Raw genomic sequence first — 27,471 nt, forward strand, 5'->3', positions numbered from 1 at the left:
AATTGCCTAAACCCCAAATTTCAAGTCTGGTGGCATAAGGCATTCTCATGCAAGCAAAGAAGTAGAGGACTCTTCTTGTAAAATATCTCTGAACTCATTCAATTATATTAATGTATGATATGTAGTGCAGGTTCCAGACAAATGAGCTGTATTCAAGAATTGGTCTACCAAAAGTTTTGTATGTCTTAGTTACCAATTCAATATTACCAGAGAAAAAGCTACGTAAGATTAAGATACAAATCTTAATGCTTTTTTTGGCAATGCTGTACAGTGAGTTCTGGCACTTAGATCATTTGAGATGAGTACTCCAAGGTCTGGAGTGAGGGTTATCTACTAGTTTGTATCCGCCCAGCTTATATTTTAAGTTCTGATTTTTTTTCCAATTTGTAAGACAGAGCCTTTGTTCATTGTTTGATCACTCTGATACATGGTCAAATGATACATGGTCTTTCTGTAGGGTAGCAGCATGGACGGTGGTGTTGAATAGTTTTACTTCATCAGCAAAAGGAACACAGCTGCTTATAATATGATCACAAAGATCATTTATGTAAAGTATAAAGAGTGTGGGTCTAAAATGCTACCTTGAGGGACACTTCTGTTAACAGGTGCAGGGTTCGATAAGCTGTTCCCTATTTTGACTACTTACTTACTTACTTACTTACTTACTTACTTACTTACTTACTTACTTACTTACTTACTTACTTACTTACTTACTTACTTATTTATTGGATTTGTATGCCGCCCCTCTCCGGGGACTCGGGGTGGCTAACAGCGACAATAAAACAGTGTACAATAGTAATCTGATATTAGAAATGATTAAAAATCTATTAATATAAAAACCAAACATCCATACATACATACCATGCATAGAATTGTAAAGGCCTAGGGGGAAAGAGGATCTCAATTCCCCCATGCCTGGCGGCAGAGATGGGTTTTAAGTTGCTTACGAAAGGCAAGGAGGGTGGAGGCAGTTTTAATCTCTGGGGGGAGTTTGTTCCAGAGGGCCGGGGCTGCCACAGAGAAGGCTCTTCCCCTGGGTCCCGCCAGGCGACATTGCTTAGTTGACGGGACCCAGAGAAGATCCACTCTGTGGGACCTAATTGGTCACTGGGATTGTTGTCTGTTTGATAGGAACGCAGCTATCAACTTATGCAGGAATCTGGAAATGCAATAAGATTTCAGTTTTAGAAGTAGTTTGTTGTATACCACTGAATCAAATGTTTTACAGAAGTCTATATAAATTGCGTCTATTGCTTTACCCTGGTCAAGTTTTGGAGTCCATATGTTATTAATTTTTTTTAATGGTTTAACATTTGGAATATAATTTACCATGGATAAATTCCAACTTATATTGCTGGAATGTATTAGGTTGTATTCCATTTGGTTCATACTTGTATTTCTAAAGAAAAGTAGATTTTATTAGGATTATATATTATGTAACAAAGCATCTATAGTTAATATGAAATAGGAAACATTTAAAAGTTGAGTTTTAGAAACCAGTTGATTGGCAAAATAATTATTATCTGTCATTTATATCAGTAGGACAGCAATGCATTTTTAAAAATGTGTATTTATTTTTAATTTGCTGCTCTGGATTTAATTACCTTTTAATTATTTACAAGGAATAATTAAAAGATTAAATGAGTTTTTAATCTTTTAATTATTCCTTGAACATTTGTAGGGTAGAAAATATTTTTTGAAAACTGGAATTTAATCTTTTGTTTAAGCAGAACATCTTTTCCCTCAAGGTATGCAACTTTACTTGTGAACTGGAATCTGAATTATTTGTGATTAGAAGGAAAGTTTGTTGAGTTTAAATATCAAAGTAGAAGTATGATCTCCTTAAAATATTCATTGCTGCAGATTTAACATGCTGATGGTTTAATATTTTTTGTGGGCAGGCAAACTAAAATAGCATTATATTGAAAGACAGGGGGGATGGGGGTTAATTTAGATTAGACTAGATTGATTAGATTAGAATTCTTTATTGGCTAAGTGTGATTGGACACACAATGAATTTGTCTTTCAATGTACCCCCCAAAAAATATTCATTTGTCAAGAAAAATAGGATACGCCTGGTGCGCCAGTTGCGGCCCTATTTGGACCGGGAGTCATTGCTCACAGTCACTCATGCCCTCATCACCTCGAGGCTCGACTACTGTAATGCTCTCTACATGGGGCTACCTTTGAAAAGTGTTCGGAAACTTCAGATCGTGCAGAATGCAGCTGCGAGAGCAATTATGGGCTTCTCCAAGTATGCCCATATCACTCCAACACTCCGCAGTCTGCATTGGCTGCCAATCAGTTTCCGGTCACAATTGAAAGTGTTGGTTATGACCTATAAAGCCCTTCATGGCACCGGACCAGAATATCTTCGGGACCGCCTCCTGCCGCACGAATCCCAGCGACCGGTTAGGTCCCACAGAGTTGGCCTTCTCCGGGTCCCGTCGACTAAACAATGTTGTCTGGCGGGACCCAGGGGAAGAGCCTTCTCTGTGGGGGCCCCGACCCTCTGGAACCAGCTCCCCCCTGAGATTAGGATTGCCCCCACCCTCCCTGCCTTTCGTAAACTCCTTAAGACCCACCTTTGCCGTCAGGCATGGGGGAACTAAAACACCTCCCCCTTGCCCATGTTGTTTTGTTGATTGATTGACTGTGTGCCTGTTTTTTATATATACTGTTTTTTATGAGATTATTAATTTAAATTGGAACTGGATGGGTGGGCATTGGATTTGGTATTGTGTACTGTACTGTTTTTTATTATTGTTGTGAGCCGCCCCGAGTTTGCGGAGAGGGGTGGCATATAAATCCAATAAACCTAAACCTAAACCCATACAACACAATGATAGGCATAGGGTACAAATAAGCAATTAAATCTTATTAGGAACCAGTCAATATAAATTTTGAGGATACAAGCAACAAAGTTACAGTCATACAATCATGTGGGAGGAGTTGGATGATAGAAACAATGAGAAGACTAATAATAATGCAGCCTTAGTGAATGATTTGACAGTGGTGAGGGAATTATTTGTTTAGCAGAGTGATGGAATTTGGGGAAAAACTATTCTTGTGATTAGTTGTCTTAGTGTGCAGTAGTCTATAGCGTTGTTTTGAGGGTAGGAATTGAAACAATTTATATCCAGGATGTGAAGGGTCAGTAAATATTTTCATGGCTCTCTTTTTGAATTTTGCAGTATACAGGTCCTTAATGACAGGCAAGCTGGCAGTAATATTTTTTTCTGAAGTTCTGATTATCTTCTGAAGTCTGTGTCTCTCTTGTTGGGTTGCAGAACCAAACCAGACAGTTATAGAAATGCAGATGACAGACTATTTTTTCCTCTTCAAATTGTTATTTTATTTTAGAAATAATGTGTCCTTAAACATAATGCTCATATTTATTACTGTGTGAAAATCCCTTATGGAATTTGCATAAAAAAATAAAATGAATTTAATTGCATAAAAAAATTAAATGAATTTATGATTTCAATTATTAGACTAGGATAGATATATAGAAAGAAAATAATTATATTGTAAGATAGAATAAAAGGCTCTTATTGTACTTAAAACTGCTTTAGAGAAGTTAGAAAAGCATTTATTTGTATGTTAAATTTATATTTACTGACAAAGAAATAAAGAGAGAATAATATGGATATATTTCAAGTTATTTAGCACTCATCAGGTAGCAATACCCTACTGGGATTTGAACTTGGGCTACTTACTTATTAGGTAGATGTAATAATCACTAATCCATGGACTCTCCTAGCTCGGTAATTGTACATTTTGTTTTATTTTTTTCTTTCTTTTATATCCCCCCTTTTTTCCTCACACTTTTAGCTTTGTTTCTGCTTTTTCTTTTTATTACACACACACACACACACACACACACACACACACACACACACACACACAATATTCTTGCTATTTTAACTGTATTTCTATATTTCAGGAATAACCTTATTTCATAAGATTTACAAATTATAAAAATGGTAATATATGGAAAAACAAAATATTGATTATTTCACTTGTATATTTCTATATTTCAGGAATAACCTTATTTCATAAGATTTACAAATTATAAAAATGGTAATATATGGAAAAACAAAATATTGATTATTTCACTTGTTTAGTAGATAAATGCAAGTGTCTTTATTTTTTTAAAACTCTTTTGCTATTATTTTTTGTTGTGGTTGGCTTCAGGCCAGTTCCTGTGGCTGTTGATTTTGACAAAGAGCAGTGGGAGCCATCTTTTTACAGAGGACCAGTCTGGCTGCAGTACGAGTCAGACAGTGAACCCGACAGTGAATAGGGAGAGACAGGGAGCAGGAAGGGAAAACACAGACAGAGAGGGGAATGGATTCAGCCAGCTCTCCAGCCAGAAGTTCCTCAGAATCAGAAGGGGAAGAATTAATGAGTAACCCTATTCTGAATGCTTGGGTACGGAGAACGTTGGGAAGACAAGAGCAGCTGTGAAAGCGTAGAAACAAATTATAGGACACAGCTGATAAGACTTAATGACGCTGCTGCATCCTTGATAAAAAGGGAGGTTTGGAGTGATCTGTATGGGAGTTTATCATTTGAGCTTTGGAGAGAGAGACTGATGCATTGTGGTTTTGTTTTGGTTTTTGGATTTCTGTGAACTTTCTGACACTCAAGCCTGAAAGTACTGCGTGGACTTGAGTAACTCTGACCTTCTGGACTAATAACTCAGAATTGCTTTTGCACTCATGGAGGCGTACAGCCTGCTTTTTATAAAGGAAACCCTTTTGTTTTATTGTTATAAGTAATAGTATTTACCAAAACTAAGAAAAACAAATTACCCATAAAAATAAGAAAGCTCCAAACCAAAAAAAGAACCCTTTGGTACAAAAATAAAGCAGGCCATGTTTCAAACTTTAAAAGCCACTATAAAAATTTGTGTCACCAAATAAAGACTGAATGTACCAATTATCACATCATCCAAGAAGAAAACCTTCTACGGACAAAGCCTACCCGTGCCTTCTACAACTTTGTTAACAATAAATTCAAAAACTCTAGATCCATCCCAACCCTTAAAGAACCAAACAACATAGACCATAATGATGAATCAGTCAAAGCCAACCTCTTTAACACCTTCTTCAGCTCAGTCTTTGTTAACAACAATGGCTCATGCCCAACATTTCCTAATCACACCACAAATAACCTCAATGATCTTACACAAATTGATTTTACAGAAGATAACGTTAGAAAGGCATTACACAACCTTTATTCCTATCTAACAGACAACAAGTGGTCAAAATAGGAAGTGCCACTTCTCTTCCTGCTCCTGTTAACAGTGGTGTCCCTCAAGGTATTGTTTTAGGACCCACACTATTCATACTATACATAAACGATCTTTGTGATTGCATCACTAGCAATTGTGTTCTCTTTGCAGATGATGTCAAACTATTTAATGCCACCGACAATGCTGCTACCCTTCAAAAAGACCTTTACCTCGTAGCAGAATGGTCTAAAACCTAATTACAGCTGCTTGAGGAGCAAATCATTGATATCAAGGGAACTTGGTATGTCTTGAATTTATCTAAAATATCTTGAATTTATCATAAATTTGTTAATGTGTATCAGTGGCTTGCAGATGTGATCAATGGACATCTTCTCCTTATTCAACACCCCCCCAAATGGCATAATTGGTGTGAAAATGGAATGTATCCAGCTTCCACTGCGTCCACCATCATCCCCGTGTATGGCCCTAACATTGCTATTACTGCTGAATAGCCTACAGCAATGGCTGCAGTGTTGGCAGCACTGGGTTGAAAATGTGAAGCTGCTGCTCTCTGCTCTGCCTTCCTGTTTGGTCACTTACCCAGCTTTCCTCTAGCTGTCCACAGCATCTTGTCTCCAGGGCAAGCTGCACATGTTGAGTTGTCCTGCAATAACTTGGCGGCAGTGACTTGGCAGAGGCGACTTGCCAGTGGCAATCTAGCCACACTGACCTGTCCATGCCTAGCTGGCTGCACTGAGTTGACCCATTCTAACTCTGTATTTTGCATATCTAAAAAAGATATTAATGCTTTCAAAACACATTGAAGATTACACAGAATATGTTCAGATTGCTATCTTCATTAAACACCAAAAGATCATTAATGCATTATAACAAAGTGGTGTGCATTGCTGTGGGCTTGTTTTGTTTTGTTTTGTTTTGCTGGAAGCATACCTTGAAGATTTGTTATTCATTTGTTTACAGCACCATGATCAGCAAGATTCTTAAACTCCATTGGTCTTAATTACATTGCTAAATTGTGCATATTAATCAGAAAGATGGCAACAATCTTTACTCAGAATAGAAGTTAGGATATAACTACCACATACATTTAAAATGGCACAGAAGGGCAGTAAAAGGAAGGCAATGAATTCAATGCACTACACGAAGGCAAATAGCTGCTAGCATAGCATTATCAGTGTTAAATTTATAACAATCACTTGAATTTAGCTGAAATTTGAATGACAGAAAAGAAAATTAAAAGTGAAGCCATTTATGCCCATGGATAAGAATTTATAAAAAATTTGCGGGCTGTCTCAAATACAATGCAAGATCATAGGGATTCAGGTTGAATAATAGTTTGCTTTTATATTCATTTGGGGCTAATAAATTGAATTTGAAAGCAAAATATGACACTCACAACCATATTGTTAATTTTGTGTTAAATAAACAAACAAACAAACAAACAAACAAACAGACCTCTAAATCAGTTAAAATGGTTGGGGGTAGGGATAGGATAGGGATCTTGGTAAATGTGTTTAGAATATGGCCATGTAATAATTGAATTAATGAAAAGGAGTCATGTCTTTCATTTTAAATAAAAATAAACCATATGGCCTTACATGCTTTCTCAATGTGGTTTCTGACATGTTATTGAAAGAGTGGCATAGCCTTGACAAATGAGATTTGTGTCTCTTTCAATTAAAGTCCAGTGATACCTCGTCTTACGAACCCCTCATCATACGAACATTTTGAGATACGAACCCAGGGTTTAAGATTTCTTTGCATCATCTTAAGAATCATTTCCGTCTTATGAACATTAGTCTGGGTCCGTGGGCTCTCTTACTGAGTGTGCACTCTCTTACTGACACAGGGATTCCTGTGCTTTGTGACTGCCCCTGATGGGATTTCCCATTAGTTTCCTACCCCACTGGGATTCCCCGCCTCCTGACTACCAGCCAAAGTGCCTGGGATTTTGGCTTTCCAGTGGCTGGCCACCCTTCCTTTTCCTGTCCTGTCCCCTCCAAGTGCTGGGGAGGTGTGAGGCCAGCCCTCCTGCCCCCCCCAGCCAAAACCACAAAGTGCCGCCACTGCCGATTGAGCTTCCCGGTCCTACCCACCCCTTCGTCCTGCCTGTCAGCCTGGGCTGGCAGAACCTGCCTCCTGAGCTCACTTTCCTGGCGGGAGGCAAAGTGCCGGGGGGGATGTCAGGCCGGCCCCCCTGGCCCCCCAGCCAAAAACACAAAGCTGTGCCACCACTGCCTCCTGCCAGGCAACCGGGCTCAGGAGGCAGGTTCTGCTGACCGAGGCTGTCAGGCAGGACGAAGGGGTGGGGAGGACTGGGAGGCTCAAGCTTCCTTTGGTGGTGGTAGCAGCAGCATGGCTTTGCATTTTTGGCTGCGGGGGAGGAGCAGGAGGGCTGGCCTGACACTCTGCAAGTGCTTCACCTCCCGCCAGGCAAGCGGGCTCGGGAAGCACGTTCTGCCGGCCGAGGCTGTCAGGCAGGATGATGGGGCAGGGAGGACTGGGAGGCTCAAGCCTCCTTCGGCATTGGCGTCCAGGCTTCCGGGTCTCTGAGTTTTGGGCTTGCATGCATTAATCGCTTTTCCATTGATTCCTATGGGAAACATTGTTTCGTCTTACGAACTTTTCACCTTACGAACCTCGTCCCGGAACCAATTAAGTTTGTAAGACAAGGTAAGACATGAAATTATCTGAGCCATAATTGTAATCAAGTGTTTAGAGATGCCCAAAGAGATCTGTAAGAAGTTCAGATCTTTATGGCACAGTGGTTAGAATGCAGTACTGCAGGCTGTTTCTGCTTACTTCCAGCTGACTGCAGTTTGGCAGTTCGAATCACTGGCTCTAGGTTGACTCTGACTTCCATCATTCCAAGGTCAATAAAATGGAAACCTATAGTGTTGGGGGCAATATGCTGACTCTATTAAACTGCTTAGAGAGAGCTATAAAGCACTGAGAAGTGGTATATAAGTCTAAGTGCTATTGCTATTGTTACAATCCTTATACCACATATGCCTCTTAAAGGTTAGTCTCCTACACCTGTACTAGCATTCAAGAGACCCTCCATCATAGTCAATGAAGATTATTATATTTAATTGCTATGCAAATTAATATTTAGGACATACCATGGCTTTCTAAATTGGTTTCCCCGAAAAATGTCCCCTTTCCCACATTGCACTGAGCTGATAGATTTATAGCAATTTACATTCTTACAGTTATTTAGAAAAACTGGAGTTTGGTAACATTACTAAATCCATAATATATATAAATTGAGCATCCTATAAATTTTATGCATTATATTGCCATGTAACTTTGATCCAGTTTTAATTTAAGCATTATTATTTTGCTTCCGTAACAAATTAAAGACCAGATGAAATGGAAATGAAATTTGAAATAAATATAAAAATAGTTTATGTGGTTTGCTTAAAATTCTATTAAAATGTATCGTATGAAAATTTTGAACTTGAGAGGAGACAATTTCATTGGGAAATGTGGATGAGAGAAAAACACGGTAAAGGAAATTTGGAGCCTGGAAGCTATAGGCAGACAGAAAATAAAAATTAAGTATTATAATGAAAAACAAAAGATCCACCAATAAGGATGGAGAGGAACATTTTAATCCTGGAAGAATTCAAGGATATTTGCCTACAATGTATCTGGACTTTTCTTTTAAGATTGTCTGTTACTATGAAAATGAATTTAAAACAGATTATATAAGAGGATACAACTGAGAATCAGACTGCTTTGGATATGGATTTAAAATTCACAGGATATCATGACACTGACAAAGATGTTGTACAGAATTTACATATGAAACCAGTTAATATTTTAATAACTGAAAGGAGCACAATAAGAAGAGTATTTAGATATATAAGTTTTAATTCAGAACATTTACTTGGACAACTTTCTTATTTTAGATTTACAAAAAAAAACATGTGTTATATTTATCAAGGAGTTCAGAAATAAACATCAAGAGTTTTTAAAAGTAATTTTTAAAATAAATTTGATTTATTCAATCAATCAAAGTTTTAATTAAAACAGGCTTATTTCCTAGCCTGTTTTTTTTTTGTAGATTGGTTTGTAGATAAGATTTAGGAAGAAGAAATTTTTGTTGTAGTTTTAAAAGAAGTGATAAGCTGGGGTATTAAAACTGGAAAAAAGAAATTTACAAAGGAGAACAGATGAAGAGAAAAGATGATAAGAAATTAATTTGTAGTACATTGTGTAAAGGGATTAAAGATTAAAAATTTCAATATGTTGTTGTTTTCGGTGGTTCTTAATAGAATTTTTCTTGATTAAGCTTGAATGATGCTTTAAAGATTTGTTTATGCAGTACACCTAAGACATTGAAAAAAAATGTTTCATTATATTTTTAAAGAAAGTGATAAGTGTACTGCATGCAATAAAGAAATATGGAATTGATTTACTTGTTTAAGGCTTATATATACCCCTGAGTAGTTAGAGCACAGCCTAGGTAGCACATAGTAGTCTTAGGGAATCTTTGGAAAAGGTCTTTGGCCCTGGGCAAAGCCCCCATAATACTTCATCTGCTAACCTCAAATACGAGAATGGCATGAACTAGGATGATCGTACTGGCTCAGGTGTCCCTAAATTAATCAGATGTGAGGAACCAGCACAATCTAATATGGAATGAATATTTATGGAATGAACCATAAATGAAGGTGACAAGAAACCAAATGAATATTTATGGAATGAACCATAAATGAAGGTGACAAGAGAATATAAACCAAAGTCCTTGGGATTGCTAAACAAAGGTTCACATCACTGGCTACTAGGCTAATGACATACATTAGGAAAGTCAAGGCCAATAAGATAAATGCCCTGTTCCCCAAAGATACATCCAAGGTCCACTCCCAATTGTAGTGCAATAATACAGTAACAGCAGAGCCACCAACAACAAAAATTGAACAGTACTGTCTGGAAGGATATGTAAGATAAAGAAAAGACGTACAACGCTAGTGCAAAGTGACTGCAAAAACTGAGAGCAGACCACAACAATCTCCCAGAACATGAATCAGTCACATCAGAATAGCAGATATCCAAAAGACGAGCCTACTGGGCCGACCAGAAATTGAGAAACAGGCCGTTCCCTGCCTCCAAAACACCACCAGGGGGCAGGGCAAGCTGTTTTTGCCCTCCCAAGGCATTGAATTATTAGTGTGGGCACTCGCACATTCGTGATAATGCATGCCCACACTTTTTCAACACCCGAGAAAAAAGAGGGTCGCCATCACTGGTCTAGGAGCACAGATAAACTAACAGCTATCAGTAAGCTCTATGCAGACTGGCATAGGGAACCACATTACGGAAAATAAGAGGTTCGGTTACTGCAACGCTCTCTACATGGGGCTACCTTTGAAACGTGTTTGGAAACTTCAGATTGTGCAGAACGCAGCCGCAAGAGCCGTCGTGGGGCTTCCAAGATTCACCCACGTTTCTTCAACACTCCGCAGTCTGCATTGGCTGCCGATCAGTTTCCTGTCACAATTCATAGTGTTGGTCATGACCTTTAAAGCCCTACATGGCGTTGGACCAGATGACCTCTGGAACCACCTGCTACCGCACGAATCCCAGCGACCGATAAGGTCCCACAGAGTTGGCCTTCTCCGGGTCCCGTCGACTAAACAATGTCATTTGGCGGGCCCCAGGGGAAGAGCCTTCTCTGTGGCGGCCACGGCCCTCTGGAACCAACTCCCCCTGGAGATTAGAACTGCCCCCACCCTCCCTGTCTTTCATAAACTACTCAAGACTCACTTATGCCGCCAGGCATGGGGGAGTTAAGATATTCCTTCCCCCTAGGCCATTACAAGTTATGCATGGTATGTTTGTGTGTATGTCTGGTTTATAAAAAGTGTTTTTAGTTGTTTTATTAATTGGATTGTTACATGTTGTTTTTTATCATTGTTGTTAGCCACCCCGAGTCTACGGAGAGGGACGGCATAAAAATCCAATAAATAAATAAATAAGTAAGTAAGTAAGTAAGTAAGTAAGTAAATAAATACAAACAAACAAACAAACAAACAAACAAACGGGCTAAGATCCTATGAGACTTTCAGATCCAGATACACATGTGGGTATTGGCCAAACATACATTATAGTAGTAGACAAAGACCAGAGGACACTGGGGTAATAAATGTAACAGTAGCATGTGACAGCAACATCAGGGAAAAGGAGCATGAGAAAATGGAAAAATACCAGGGCCTGAAGGAGAAACTGCAGAGGATGTGGAAAGCCACAGTAGTGGTAGGAGCACTCAGGGTATGACTCCTAAGCTAGGAGAGTGGCTTCAACAGATCCCAGTAATGATATTAGAGATCTCTGTTGAAAATAATGCACTGCTAGAAACAATTAAAATCCTGTGCAGAACCCTCAAAGTCCCAGGCCTCTGATAGAAGGATTTTAAATTGAGGAAGTCAGAGAGTACCAATAAGGGTGAGAAGATTTGTTTTAAATACAAATTTCATGACACTTACATATCCACACAAAACATCCACATGCCTACAAACCAAATGTCAGGCTCCATAGACAATTTATTATATACATTACATTAAATGTTTGAATTGGTAACCATTTTCATATTTCCTGACATTTCAGGCATGACCTTTGAACATTTATAAATATGGTAAAGGAGTACTGTAGTTTTACTACATTAAAAAACTAAAGTAGTTTTTAAAGTAAGGTTTTCTACGATGTTTGAAAATTCTTGTGGGATGGTTTCCATTAAACTGTCTACATTATTGGCCTACAGGGCCGAATTTTGGCAAATCCTATTTGTATTTACATGCATGATTGGTATTACAGGTGATGAGAGCAAGCAGAAAGTTTTTTGGCCAGAGGGAAATGAATAGAATAGAATAGAATAGAATAACACAGTTGGAAAGGACCTTGGAATCTCTTCTAGTCCTACCCCCTGCTTAGGCAGGAAACATAATGATTTTGCAAACAACCTAATTTATTTATTTGTTAGATTTCAGTTCTATCTTTCCTTCAGAAGCTATAGAGCAGGTGGCACGTGGAGCCATATCTGCTGGCACACGAGCAGTTGCCCTAGCTCAGCTCCATCATGCATGTGTGTGCCGGCCAGCTGATTTTTGGCTCACACAGAGGCTCTGGGAGGGTATTTTTGGCTTCCAGAGAGCCTCTGGGGGGATGGGGAAGGGCACTTTTACCTTCCCCCAGATCCAGGGAAGCCTTTGGAGCCTGGGGAGGGTGAAATATGAGCCTACTAGGCCCACAGGAATTTTGGAAATGGACCATTTCTGGCCTCCAGAGGCCTCAGGGGGGCGGAGGAAGCTGTTTTTGCCCTACCCAGGCATTGAATTATTGGTATGGGCACTCACACATGCAGGATAGCACATGCCAGTGATGGGCTCCTACAGGTACAGTCAGGTACGCAGTACTGGTAGCAAAATTTTGATTTTTTTTTCTTTTTTTCCCTTCTGGGCTCTGGATATGTTTTTCCTATCACAGTAAATGAGGTTGAATGTGTATAGTTTTAGAGGAGCTGTGCATGCTGTTATGTCTCTGCCCAGTGACTGGTAGAGGAATAGCCATTGGGTGTTCCTGTCACAGGGTAGAGACAATTCTTGGCGGGAACATTGCTAATTGGTAGAGTTACTATGGGGCTGGAGTATAAAAGAGCTGTCACCAGCCTAAGTTACCTGAGTTCGTTGTATTGCTTGTACTGGTTGTTTCCATGTTGGAACTTAATAAACCTCTGTTAATTACCTAGCCGTGTTTCCGACTTAATACTGGCGATGAAGGATTTTTTCTTCTTCATGCCATTCTACATTTTCTCCTGTGAATCGCCTCCTGAGTTGTGATGTCCACTCAGTTGACCTTTCTACCTTTTGATCCTCATGTGGGACTCTTATGTGGCCCGTTTTGATTGCTTCCTTATTTCTAACGGCTACACAGAAATTTCGGGCGACAGGAAAAGATCATACTTTTGGGGGTTTTGTGATACCAAAATGTTCGAGACAGCAAGGCCCATGTTTGCTCCAACTTCTATTCACGATGTCCCATGGCCTGAATTCCTCTCCACCCTCCAAGACCACTATGCCCCTGCTCCATCTCGCTGTGCCCGCCGCTACACATTTTTCCATAGGAATCAGCTTGAGGGAGAATCGATTAATGAGTTCGTTGCTGTGCTCCGTCGTGCAGCACTGTATTGTGAGTTCGAGAATTTGGATGATTATCTTCTCGATCGTTTAGTATTTGGTGTTAAAGATGGCCACCTGAAGCGCCGGTTGTTGGCTATGCAAGATTTGACTTTTAAAACCACGTTGCATGAAGCCCAGGCTTTTGAACTGTCAACTCAGTCTCTGGCGGCCATGGATGCCGCAGTCTACTCCACCTCCGTGGCTCCAAGCCAAGATGCCGCCCCTCTTCTGCAGGATCTTGAGAAGGCCTTGGCCTTGGAGGAGGAAGTCTGCTGCCTAGCGGTCACTCGATCCAGTGATACGCCACTGGATCACTCACGGGCCCCTCCCTCACCTTGCCAGGGGTGCGGCAGTGATCACTTCTGGGCTGCTTGCCCCTTTAAATCCGCCATTTGTCGCCGTTGTGGAGCAACTGGTCACATGGCTTGTGTCTGTAGGCTTCGTCGTCCGCCTCCACCTCCTTTCGCCTCGTCCTGGGATGAGGGCTCCGTTTCTTCCCTGGGACCCTGCCACTACGATTGTAACACAGTTTATGCTGTTGCCAAGGGACCAACATCCATCATTCAGAAGACTTCCTCCCAGCGTTCTTTCAAGATCAGCATCGTGGTGCGCCTCGGCCAATTAACCTGCACCATGCTCGTGGACACCGGCTCCGCCCATTCTCTGGTTCCATGGGCTACCCTCAAGCGTTGTTAGCCCTGCTTCTCCAAGCAGAGGTTGCGGCTGTGCATTCTCTCCTTGCGGGACTATCAGGGTGCTGTAATTCCTGTGCTGGGTCAAGGCCGTTTTACAGTACAGTACAAGAACTTTTCGGGCCAGTTGCCATTGATCGTTGTGGATGGACCTTTTGCTAATTTACTTGGACTTGGCTGGTTTAACTGTTTGGGTCTTTCATTGTCGGGTATTAATTTGGTGCTACAGGGGGAAGGGTTCTCCAATTTGCCTCCAGGCCTGGGGTTACTAGATCTTTCCCCTGACCAACAAATGTTTTTAGTGTGATTGTTGAATGAATGTTAATGAATGAAGGTTTTTTTAAATTAGAATTTAAGGATTGTTTTTAATATATATTAATTGGATTGATCTACTATTGTTTTTTGTATATGCTGTGAGCCACCCTGAGTCTTCAGAGAGGGACGGCATACAAATCCAATTAAACTTTAAACTTAAAACTTGAAGTTATTTTGCTCATAACAACTACAGACTTGTATGATAGGTTGGACTGAGTGTCCAAACTAAGCCCCTAAATTCCCATAGGATAGATGGACTTAAACATGTGTTTCCCAAGCATAGCATAAGAACATTCTGAAGTGATAAACTCAGACTGATTGTATTATTTATTTATTTATTTATTCATTCATTCATTCATTCATTCATTCATTCATTCATTTATTTATTAGATTTGTATGCCGCTCCTCTCCGAAGACTCGGGGCAGCTAACAGCAATAAAGAAGACAATGTAACAAATCTAATATTAAAAACAATCTAAAAAACCCCAATTTAAGAGACCAATCATACAATCATATCATGTATAAATTCTATAAGCCTAGGGGGAAGGGATATTTCAATTCCCCCATGCCTGATGACAGAGGTGGGTTTTAAGGAGCTTGCGAAAGGCAAGGAGGGTGTTTAAAAAGGAGTATGTGCGCTAGCCTTGAGATGCTTCATACATGCTACATTCAACGGTATAGAGAAAAGAGGATCATTTCAGTCCCTTGTCCAGTTTATAGCAGCTAGGCTTTAATGAAATGCTGTTACCTCTTCTGTTGCTAGCTCATTAGAGAGGAATACAGATGTGTTGACTCCATCTATATGTGTAGTTCAATACAATGTAGTTACATTTATACATTAACTCAATATCAATATAAAATTAATTTTGTTCATGATTAAGCCATTCATAGACTGGTAAATTCAGCCAGGAAAAAGATTCTCTTGATTACCAATATTAATATATATCTTCTATTAATTGAATTAAAGTGAGACATCCATAGCTTGGTGTCCAAAATCTATTCCAGACTTTTGAACTGAAAACATGTTCTTGGGGTTTTTTTCTGTACAAAATAAAATATGGATTATGTCCACTATAGGTATGAAAAATTGGCTTCAGATGTGGAAACAAGTTTTATTTGTTCTCTAGAACTTGCTCATTTATTCTAGTCTTTAGCCACTCAGGGGAGAGGGATGGCATAAAAATTGAATAAATAAAATAAAAACCCAGATATTTCCTACTGGCACTTTTGCCACCATAGTTGATAAACAAACCATATTTTTAGAGATTTTCCCTAAAGGAGACTGATAATTTGGGTGCTTCTTATATTCTGACTGTAGCTCTCTTTTTTTCAAGCCCTAATAGAATAGAATAGAATTTTTTATTGGCCAAGTGTGATTGGACACACAAGGAATTTGTCTTGGTGCATATGCTCTCAACGTACATAAAATAAAATATACATTTGTCAAGAATCATGTGATACAACACTTAATGATTGTCATAGAGGTCAAATAAGCTGCTAACGATCTTCTCAGCTCTTACCTTGCAGGCTCTTTCATTGTTTCTCTGTGAAGAATGTTTTGAAAGCCCTAAGTCTTTGCAGGGTTTTTTTCATTGCTCTAACTTGCTCTGAATAAGTTTCTTTCCAGCCTTAATCAGGTGCTAAGGATGTTCTCAGCTCTTACCCACTTGCAAGATCTTCATTGTTATTCTCTGCGAAGAATGTTTTCCAAACCCTGTCTTTGTAGGACTTTTTTTCATTGTTTTGCTTGCTCCAAATGTTTCTTTCCAGCCCTAACCAGGTACAAACAATGTTCTCAGCTCTTTCATTATTATTCTCTGTGAAGAATGTTTTCCAAGCCCTACATTTTTGCGGGGTTTTTTCCATTGCTCTACTTGCTCTGAATGTTTCCTTCCAGGTGCTAATGATGTTCCCAGCTCTTACTGACTTGCAAGCTCTTTCATTGTTACTCTCTCCGAATAAAGTTTTCTTAAAGCCCTAACCAGGGGATAAAATAATGTGCTGGCTAAGGATGTTAGCCAGATGAACAAGCAGAATCTTGTAAGCAGATTCTTTTCCCTATTTTCCTCCCCCCAAAATGTCTTATATTCCAGTGCATCTTATACTCTGAAAAATATGGTAGATGTTTTATTGTTAAAGTATAGTTTATACATGTAGTTATTTGACTGCAATGGGTTAATGTCTCATTTTTTAAACTTTTTTGTGATGCACAGTACATTTACTTTTTGAAAAATGTGAACATCTAAAGAAAAATGGGGAAAGGAGGATAGTGAAAATGTTAACATTGATCACGTCCTGACATGCAGAGCAGCTTGTGATACTAGAATCAGATAATAGAATTCTGTACTTCTGTGTATAATGTAATACATCAAATTGTTGTAAAGTGAAGGCTCTTTCTTTAATCGTGAAATGAACTATCTTACGGGTTTTCTTGTCCCTAATTCCAAGAAGACTAAACTGCTATTTTATCATTTAAATTTAAATCCAGTCTCAAAAGTGGTAAATATAATTTCACAGCATATCAAACATTAAACAATAAAGCTTATCAAGACATTACAGGTTAAAGATACTTTCATTTTTCGCTAGAGCTGTCTGAGGGCTTGGTGACAAGAAAACACTATTATTGTGAACAGCCTGTCTCTTTAGGGATGACTTCAGCTAATTTATTTGCACAATAAACAAGTATCAGCAGAGGTCTTTTGCATAAAGTATATTGGTTCTTAATAAAGCCCATCTAACTATATAGATTTATGAGTTTAAAACAAAGTCTTGTATAAACTGACATTTAAAATGGGGATATAATGCCTGAAGTCATAACAAGTGAGAAGATTGTGTTCAGTGGCATTTGATAATTTTATTCCTCTTGCCCAAGCACTGATTTCATAAATGTGATTGTTCTAATGCAGAAGTTAAGTACTTTAGCAGAACTAGTCAATCAATGCATATTTCAGAAAGAAACTCATTTTGGAATAGGATGTAGTATTGATTTCTATTTCAAAATGATATTGGGATAAAGAAAATAAAACAGAATTCATTAATGAGCTGCTACATTAGGTCTTCTCATTATTTATAATTTTAAATTATAGCTAGGACCTATATTGAATATAGTGATTATATATTATCTCATTTATTATTTCATTTCATTTGTCAACTTATTAATTCATACACACACAGTTGTACAATAGCCAGATAAGGTCCATATATCAGTTTGATCAGGCTAGCTTATTTAAGATTCTGTCAAGGTAGAATTCATCCTGAAGTAAGACAGGATCAATCATTCTAATGGATCCAGCCTAATGGATCCAGCAGGTTTTCAGAGGGTTATACCTGGTTCACTCGTCCACAATTCATCAGAGTCCCTTGCCGTAGCCTGGAACAGGGCTGCGGCACAGGCTCTTGACTGGATTGCGCCATTGCGACCTCTCTATGACACTAGACACCAGAGAGCTCCTTGGTTTACCAAGGAATTCCGGGAGTTGAAATGCCAGAAGAGACATCTAGAGAAGCAGTGGAGGAAGAGTAAATCCAAGTCCGATCGAACACTTGTAAGAGCTCATATTAAGACTTACAAAGTGGCGCTCAAGGCGGCAAGATGCGCGTACCATGCCACCTTGATTGCATCAGCGGAATCTAACCTGGCTGCTCTGTTCAAAGTAATTCGCTCCCTTATCAATCATGGGGGAGTTGGGGAGCCCTTGCAGAGCAGTGCTGAGGATTTTAACTCATTTTTAGCTGATAATATCGCTCAGATCCGGATGGATCTTGACTCCAATTGGATAGCAGAGTCGACTGACAATGAGTGGAGCTTGTGACTGGAGCTCGTCGTTGTCCACCTGTTTGGGAGGAGTTTGACCTGGTGACACCTGATAAAGTGGACAAGGCCATTGGAGCTGTGAGTTCCACTACATATTTACTGGATCTGTGTCCCTCTTGGCTGGTCTCGGCCAGCAGAGAGGTGACACGGAGTTGGGTCCAGGAGATTGTCAATGCTTCTTTGAGGAGGGGGTCCTTTCTGGCTCCCTTCAAGGAGGCACTTGTGTGCCCCCTCCTCAAGAAGCCTTCCTGGACCTAGCCATTCTTAACAATTGTCATCCAGTCTCCAACCTTCCCTTTATGGGGAATGTTGTCGACAAGGTGGTGTCGCTCCAGCTCCATTGATCCTTGGAAGAAGCCGATTATCTAGGCCCTCAACAGTCAGGATTCAGGCCCGGCTACAGCACGGAAACTGCTTTGGTCGCATTGATGAATGATCTCTGGTTGGCCCGGGACAGGGGTTTATCCTCTGTCCTGGTGCTTCTTGATCTCTCAGCGGCTTTCGATACTATCAACCATGGTATTCTTCTGTGCCAGCTAGAGGGATTGAGAGTGGGAGGCACTGTTCTGCAGTGGTTCTCCTCCTACCTCTCCAGTTGGTCAGAGTCAGTGTTAGTGGGGGGTCAGAGGTCGACCTCTAGGTTTTTCCCTTGTGGGGTGCCTCAGGGGTCGTTCCTCTCCCCCCTACTTTTTAACATCTACATGAAACCGCTGGGTGAGATCACCCAAAAACATTGGGTGAAGTATCATCAGTACGCAGATGACACCCAGTTGTACATCTCCACCCCGTGTCCAGTTGGTGAAGCAGTGGAAGTGATGTACCGGTGCCTGGAGGCTGTTGGGATCTGGATGGGTGTCAACAGGCTCAGATTCAACCCTGACAAGACAGAGTGGTTGTGGATTTTTGCTCCCAAGGACAATCCCATCTGTCCATCCATTTCCCAGGGGGGAATACTTGACCCCCTCGGAGAGGGTTCACAACTTGGGCATCCTCATCAATCCACAGATAACATTATAACACCATCTTTTGGCTGTGGCGAGGGGGGCGTTTGCCCAGGTTCGCCTAGTGCACCAGTTGCATCCCTATTTGGACAGGGAGTCTCTGCTCACAGTCACTCATGCCCTCATCACTTCGAGGTTTGACTACTGCAATGCTCTCTACATTGGGCTACCTTTAAAGAGTGTTCGGAAACTCAAGACGCGGCTGCGAGAGCTGTTGTGGGGCTCCCTAGATTCGCTCACATCTCGTCAACACTCCACGGCCAGCACTGGTTGCTGATTAGTTTCTGGTCACAATTTAAAGTGTTGGTAATGACCTATAAAGCCCTATATGGCATCGGACCAGAATACCTTCGGAATCGTCTTCTGCCGCACGAATCCCGGTGACCAATTAGGTCCCACAGAGTTGGCCTTCTCTGGGTCCCGTCAACTAAACAATGTTGTTTGGTGGGCCCCAGGGGAAGAGCCTTCTCTGTGGTGGCCCTGGCCCTCTGGAATCAACTCCCCCCGGAGATCAGAACCCACCTTGCCTTTCGTAAATTACTGAAGACCCACCTATGTTGTCAGGCATTGGGAAATTGAGCCCTTGGGTTTATATTATTTATGTACGGTATGTGTTGTATGGTTTTAATAATGGGTTTTTATTTTTTATTTTTTAAATAATTTTTTATTATAATACAAAGATTAAAAAGAGCAGGCATATAGTATTGCACATGTTGTATCATTTCACAATATAATTGTTATTTGTCTAGTTGTTGTACTTAAATTCTAAGATATATTATATAGAGCTGCCCGTAGTTCCCCCTCCCTCCCAATTGAACTGTTAGCCACACAGTTCTTTTTTTTAATGATATCATTATACAGCTTATGGCATCAGCAGTTCACACATTTGTTCTATCATTCAATTAATCTAAAGTCAGATTGATTTGATCTTAATTTTGTATTTTGGATTGGTTTTAAGAACATCTGATTTATTTACTTTTTTCTTGTCTCGACCCAATCATAAAATTTCTTCCAAATTTTATAGTATTTTGATTCTTCTTTATCTTTAGATGTTTTTTAAATGTATTAGATTTGTTTACATTGTTATTATTATTGTAAGCCGCTCCAAGTCTCCGGAGAAGGGCGGCATACAAATCTAATAAATTAAATTATAATTAATTCCCCACCAGTTTGCATGACAATGAAAGTGCGTGTTCCTTCCCAGAAAGTAATTAAAAAATAGAATGTAATTCAATAAATAAAACAAATAAACAAATACATAAATAAATAAATAAATAAATATATACTCTGAATATTTAATGCCATTCTCTTGAGTCCTACTGTTGGGATTGGTGGGGAAGAGGGGAGAGGTCTTTGGTCCAGGTTCTCAGCATTTCTATCATAAATAGGTTAGCATGAATTTCTGTCTTCTGTGATATTATACTAGTTAATTGATACTTTTTCTATATTTTGCAGATGGATATTTAACGATCTATGCCAATAAATGTTTCAGTTAATCTTTTAAATTATTTTATCTTTAATCTTCTTTTTGTATAATGCTTAACCAATAATTCAGTTACATTCTTTATATGTTTCCAATTCAGGATGAATGAAAGGAGCTGAACATTTACTGGCCAGATGCTATTCCTGACACACCAATATTCATAGATGAAAGATTAAAAAAAATATCCATTCTCTCTCCATTAGAGATGTTTACCATCACAGATGAAATCTCTGCATCTCTTTATAAAACATCCATTTCCCAAACTTTAGAATAATTAGCATTCCACGTTGCCCTCGTATACAAGTGAACATGTTGTAGAAACAGATGTTCTGTTTCTTTCAATCACTGTTGACTTTCATTTTCATGAGTAACCAAGGTGTCTCTTTCTGCAGACTCATTTAACATTTTCAATACATTGTGCATATTAAATAATTAACTATAATTAATCGGAATGTGTGGTGATAAATATGCAAGGCAAGGCTGGCTTTTAGTGAAAATAAAAACCGGGACATGGGATTTTAGTACTAGCTCTATGGAAAGCAGCAGAAACATCTGGGACAAAAAAAAACAATTTTGCCCATCCTTTCCAGTTTAACACTGTTCTAACCTCCCTCCCCAAGGTTCCTATTTCACCTTATTTCACTAGAAATGTAATTATTTTATCCTACAAACTTCAAAATAGCTTCTGAAATGGGCAAATAAGTTTGTTGAGTTGAAGGTATATAGTTAGGGAAAGGTTGATAAAATCCATGATTGTGGTTTATTTTATTTATTTATTTTTATTTATTTATTTATTCATTTGTCCAATACACAAATACATAGAATGAAAAATAGACATGTAGTAATATATATAAGGGTAAAGTGAACTTAGAGGAGAGGATATATGAAAGAAAGAAAATATATATGATAAGCAAGAGAAAGGAAAGACGATTGGACAGGGGACGAAAGGCACACCAGTGCACTTATGTACGCCCTTTACTGACCTCTAAGGAACCTGGAGAGGTCAATCGTGGAGAGTCTAAGGAAGAAATGTTGGGGGTTAGGGGTTGACACAATTGAGTCCGGCAATGAGTTCCACGCTTCGATAACTCAGTTGTTGAAATCATATTTTTTACAGTCAAGTTTGGAGCGGTTCTTATTAAGTTTGAATCTGTTGCGTGCTCTTGTGTTGTTGCGATTGAAGCTGAAGTAGTCATTGACCTGTAGGACGTTGCAGTATATGATCTTGTGGGCATTTGTTTGTGTATTTTTTTGTGTATTCGCTAGAGAATTCCTGGGAGCCTGGCCCTCTGGCAAATTGGCATCAATAGATACATACATATAAACAACGTTTAGATAGTGTGCAAAAGAGACAATCAACAAAACAAAAAAGAAACAAAAAGACAAAAACACCTCCCCATCAGCAATCAACAGCCAGATGAGTATAGATTAACATTCAAATTAACATCAGACCAACAATCAAGAAGTAAAAGATATTAGAACCAAGGAATTGCCAGACATGCTAACAGTAAACAGCTCAACCAATGAACCACCAAGATCACACCCACCAACATTGACAAGGTAAGCCACTAGTATATAAATTGAGAGCAAACCCATTCCTTAATAGCAATGATGATGTTAGTTTGAATAATGAAACATCTGCAAGAAAACCACCAAGTTGAGAAATCAACAATGATCCTAACTTCAACTCTGAGCACAAATATTTTCTTTATCAGATTTCAGACATTTGTGTCGGGGCTGGAAAAACATGGCCCCAGGGTGCATGCCAACTGGTTAAATGGCGATCTCATGTTATTTAGCTTAATCACCATTTTTTGCCCCCCGCGTCAGCAGCATTGTGGGTGCTGGAGCCGGGCCAGGCAAGCTCTATTCCCTTGGTCACCAGGGTTGGCAGGTAAGGGGCAGAAATGGGCAGCAGTAGCAATTGCACATTCTCCTTTAGGGTATCTTTTGGAAGATGTTAGGCTGCCCCTCGCCAGGAACTCAGGGTCTGCATGACCTGGGCAATTGGAGAGGGGGTGCCCTTGGGCCTCACCTAATCCAATATTGGATAGGGATTGAATGGTGACCCCCCCCCCCACATGCCTTATGGGCATGGCCTGGAACCAGGTAAAGGTGTGGTACCTTCACCTTGCTCAACAAGGAGCTATGCACAGAGTTGCTCAGGAAGGTTACTGTTAGGAATTTCTGCCCTTTTTTTAACAGAGCCAGCATATTGATAGTTATGGGTCTAGATTTGGGATGCATTCAGTAAATTAAGGGTTTTTTACTTCAAAAATAGTTGTTTGATATACCCAGTTAAAGATCATGACCACAAGAGTGTTAATAATACAGATATTATAATGGCTTTCCATTATTTATTTATTTATTTATTTATTTATTTATTTATTTGTTTGTTTGTTTGTTTGTTTGTTTGTTTGTCCAATACACAAATACATAGGAAGAAAAATAGACATGTAGTAATATATATCAGGGTAAAGTGAACTTAGAGGAGAGGATATATGAAAGAAAGAAAATATATATGATAAGTGAGAGAAAGGAAAGACAATTGGACAGGGGACGAAAGGCACACCAGTGCACTTATGTACACCCTTTACTGGCATCTTAGTAACCTGGAGAGGTCAATCGTGGAGAGTCTAAGGGAGAAATGATCATGTCGCCTTGTTAATGGCTTTAGGAAAATGGGAGAATATCTCATTATCTCATGTGAACTCCATACGTAGGACAGAAAACAGAAATCCATATGACAGTAGTTAAACAGATTGGCTCCAGACAGCAAAGGAGTGAGACAGTTATATACAGTATTTTCTCTCTATTTTTTTCAGTTTACATGTATTTACATACATGGGACTGAATGGGAAGACAATGTGCAATAGTTTTAAAATGAGAGGAAGAAACATTGGCAGTATGTAATCAAAACACAAATTATTAGAGGAACAACTATTTCTCCTTTTTGTAATGTAATGATGTCTTTAAAAGCTTTATTTTCCATTGGAATCAGTTTAAGGAATTTTAATGCTTCACAATGGTCAAATATGGGAAACATGTATGTGAAAATATTCAATTTTAACTACAGAACAAGAACAAATCCATGTTGCCTTTTGGATTGTATTTCTCAGAAGTAGGTTACCTCTCTCTTTCTGGACTTGAAAGCCCTAGGCATCAAGTGGTTGTATGCTTAAGATTCAGTTAGAACTCAGTGTCATTCAGCCAATTAACCTTAATAAATTATATAACATCTATATGGGAAATTTACTGATTGATTAATCCAAATAAGATATCCCCCAAGAACATGTTCAGTTAGATTTTGATTAATGCCTTGAACTGCACAATTTATTTAAAAAGTAGTGCATTCTGGTTGATGAGAAGAAATCCTTAATGCTACCTTTTATTCGAAGGTGGTACTTAACTCAATTTAACTAGAAGGAAGCTTTGGACAAAACTGGCAGAACTATAGATTGCTATCTTCTCTGATTATAATACAGCATGAAAATACCAACTATAGGTTACTTATGCCAATTTCAAGGGACATTGTGCAGTAATATACTTTTTAAAAGAAGTTAAGCAAAAGTGCATAATTGCTTCTCTTCTCGTGAACTTTTATATTAATTCTCTTGTTCAGGCTGTATGAATTTCAATCAGCTAATAAACCCTGGTACTTAGTCTTCTCTATGTCAGGACTGCAATCAATTTACACCTGATAAATGTGGATCTAGTGGGAACCTTTAATGGCTGACTCTAATTTTACAATAACGAAAAATAGGCCATCAGCTATACCAAATTAAAGGTTAGTCTATTTACACATTTGCAACCTTGGTAATTAATAAATGGTTGGTAGAATTGGACAACAGAATATGTCTTTTTTATGCTTATTCCTTCATTCTGTGGATCAGTTATTTCAGCTATACTTTACCTTGTAGTAAAGTTGTAGTAAAGCAGCATTGAACAAACACATTTCCCTACTCTGTGTGAGGTTTATGTTGTCTGGTTAAAAATACAGGCTATTTGTTCTTTCACTACTAATCTATCATTTTCCCTTATAGAATTAAATGCAGTTTTTAAAATTAAAAAGAGTTTTATTGTTTTTAACTGTGATTTTTTTTTATGATTGAAAGCAACCAATTAAAAATAACTGATGCATCAACATGACGTTTCTATTTTGAATAAATCACTGTTTTGAGAAACATGTTAGATTATATGTCTTTGTAGGGAGACCTATAAGTATATGCAAAGGAAAGGGAAGGATGGCAATGCTTGGACTCAATCAATATGAAACAAACAATTAACAGATTAACAGAAAAATTTGCTTTTGCAAATACATGCTGTTTTATGGGAAAGGGAGATTTATTTATTTATTTACTTATTTGATTTCTATGCCGCCCTTCTCCTGGGACTGCTGGGATTATAGGATTACTCTCATATAACTGGAATATAAAATGAATTTTATATTATTATACGTTTTTATGGATCAACTTCTTTAAAAAGAATAATCTGTTTTATATGGTTTTATAATTTTATAAAATGTTTTGTGTTTTTATCAGTCTAGTCTATTGTATGATTTTCATAATTATAAGAAGCTCTTGTTGCAACAATAAATATATCACATGTATTTGGTTTGGCTCACATGATTGGGAGGAAGTAAAAATATCAGCAATTTCCCTACTGTTACCTGATTACTTTCTCCTAAGAGAAAGGAGAAATTTCTCAAGGAGAAAGGAAATTTCCTTGAATTCTTTTTTGTTCTACAATCTTTGCCCTGATTTGGGTCATTTTCAAATTTATTTATTTATTTATTTATTAATCAGATTTGTATGCCGCCCCTCTCCGCAGACTTGGGGCAGCTCACAGCAATAATAATACAATGTAAACAAATCTAATATTTAAGTTAATTTAAAACCCAATTTAAAAACTAATCATACATACTAACATACCATGCATAAATTTTATAAGCCTAGGGGGAAGGAAAGTCTCAATTCCCCCATGCCTGACGACAGAGGTGGGTTTTAAGGAGCTTACGAAAGGCAAGGAGGGTGGGGGCAACTCTGATATCTGGGGGGGAGTTGGTTCCAAAGGGTCGGGGCCGCCACAGAGAAGGCTCTTCCCCTGGGTCCCGCCAAATGACATTGTTTAGTTGATGGGACCCGGAGAAGGCCAACTCTGTGGGACCTAACTGGTCACTGGGATATCATTCTTATTGTTATTGTTGTTATTGTCACTTATTCTCCATGAATACTCAGTTGTTCTTTTTCCCCCAATCCCTATGTGGCTATAGAAAGCATGGATCTACACTACTTTCAAATTTGACATTTCTTCTATTGGTTTCTCCTGGTATACCAACTGTGATTGCTGTTCATTCAGTGTTTATAAAGTTATTCTCCCGAAGGACAAATAGACATAATCCTGAACACCTTTACATAGTTTATTTCCAAAGCTTTGTTGGGCTACTTATAAATAGAAATTTATAACCAAGTTTGCCCTCTTTTTGTAATAAAAATTGATACTACGATATGGGAACCTTGATAATCTTAAAAAGGCATTTTACTTGAGGCTGAACTATTGAACTGATTATATGAATTGGTCTAAGTATAACAAGTTATGTAACAGCACTTGAACATGCATTGCAATCACCTTCTACAAGCTGATTACACGGCTGGTTTGCCAGGATTGATGCAATAAAGCAAAATATTTGACATGGCTTTTTAGTTTTACCTGCTTATGTGCATGATCATAGGAATTGATGTGGTTGTCAAATTCGTGGTGTTTATGGTACTGCTTGTCACATAATTCACAATAAAAGTTAGCCTTCACATCTTCCAAAGCCCTTGCTGCTGCCTTCTCCTTTTCAGCAAAATCCTGCAATGGCAAAAGCAGATGAGTAATACTTGATTAATATCAATTTTTTTTGTCCACAATTTCGTATGTATGAAGGGATAATGTTTTTGTTACAACACAGAGTGAAAAGATTGGTACAAATAAGCAGCAAGTTTCTTGTTAATTTTTATAGTTGATTTTTCTCTAGGGAAGAGAAACATGTGGAATTTATGCTGTCGCAATCATTTCATTATTTGGGCTCTGTGCACCTTGTTTGAGAAAGAGGCAATGCCCCCGTTTCTGTGTAAACCAAAGGTCTCTGCTAGATTTTATCAGCAATAAAAAGCATTTAAAGTGTGATTAAGAGCTCAAAATAACAAATGATTCATTATTCACTGTAATGATATGGGAAATATGCTCCTTAGGTAATCTAAAGCAGTGCTTCTCAACCATATTTCCTGATGAATATTAGATATTGCTCCATACAAAAATTGGGAAACATTGAAAAATTGAGAAATTGATCTAACCTCACTTCGAGGTTCGACTACTGTAATGCTCTCTACATGGGGCTACCTTTGAAAAGTGTTCGGAAACTTCAGATCATGCAGAATGCAGCTGCGAGAGCAGTCATGGGCTTACCTAGGTATGCCCATGTTTCACCAACACTCCGCAGTCTGCATTGGCTACCGATCAATTTCCGGTCACAATTCAAAGTGTTGGTTATGACCTTTAAAGCCCTTCATGGCACTGGACCAGAATATCTCCGAGACCGCCTTCTGCCGCACGAATCCCAGCGACCGATTAGGTCCCACAGAGTGGGCCTTCTCCGGGTCCCGTCAACTAAACAATGTCGGTTGGCGGGCCCCAGGGGAAGAGCCTTCTCTGTGGCGGCCCCGACTCTCTGGAACCAACTCC

The 27,471-nt window shown here is 38.9% G+C and overlaps 1 protein-coding gene across 1 annotated transcript in view; it reads right to left on the reverse strand.

Annotated features, from left to right (window-relative positions):
- ZNF804B (zinc finger protein 804B) overlaps nt 1–27,471 on the reverse strand; it is a 260,921-nt gene that overhangs the window by 14,244 nt on the left and 219,206 nt on the right. Inside the window, exon 2 of the mRNA XM_070726869.1 lies at nt 26,455–26,598. Within this exon, the coding sequence (XP_070582970.1) occupies nt 26,455–26,598 (144 nt within the window). The remainder of the gene's footprint in view (nt 1–26,454; nt 26,599–27,471) is intronic.

Source organism: Erythrolamprus reginae, chromosome Z (assembly GCF_031021105.1).
Source record: "Erythrolamprus reginae isolate rEryReg1 chromosome Z, rEryReg1.hap1, whole genome shotgun sequence".
In the NCBI taxonomy this organism is placed as follows: Eukaryota; Metazoa; Chordata; class Lepidosauria; order Squamata; family Dipsadidae; genus Erythrolamprus; species Erythrolamprus reginae.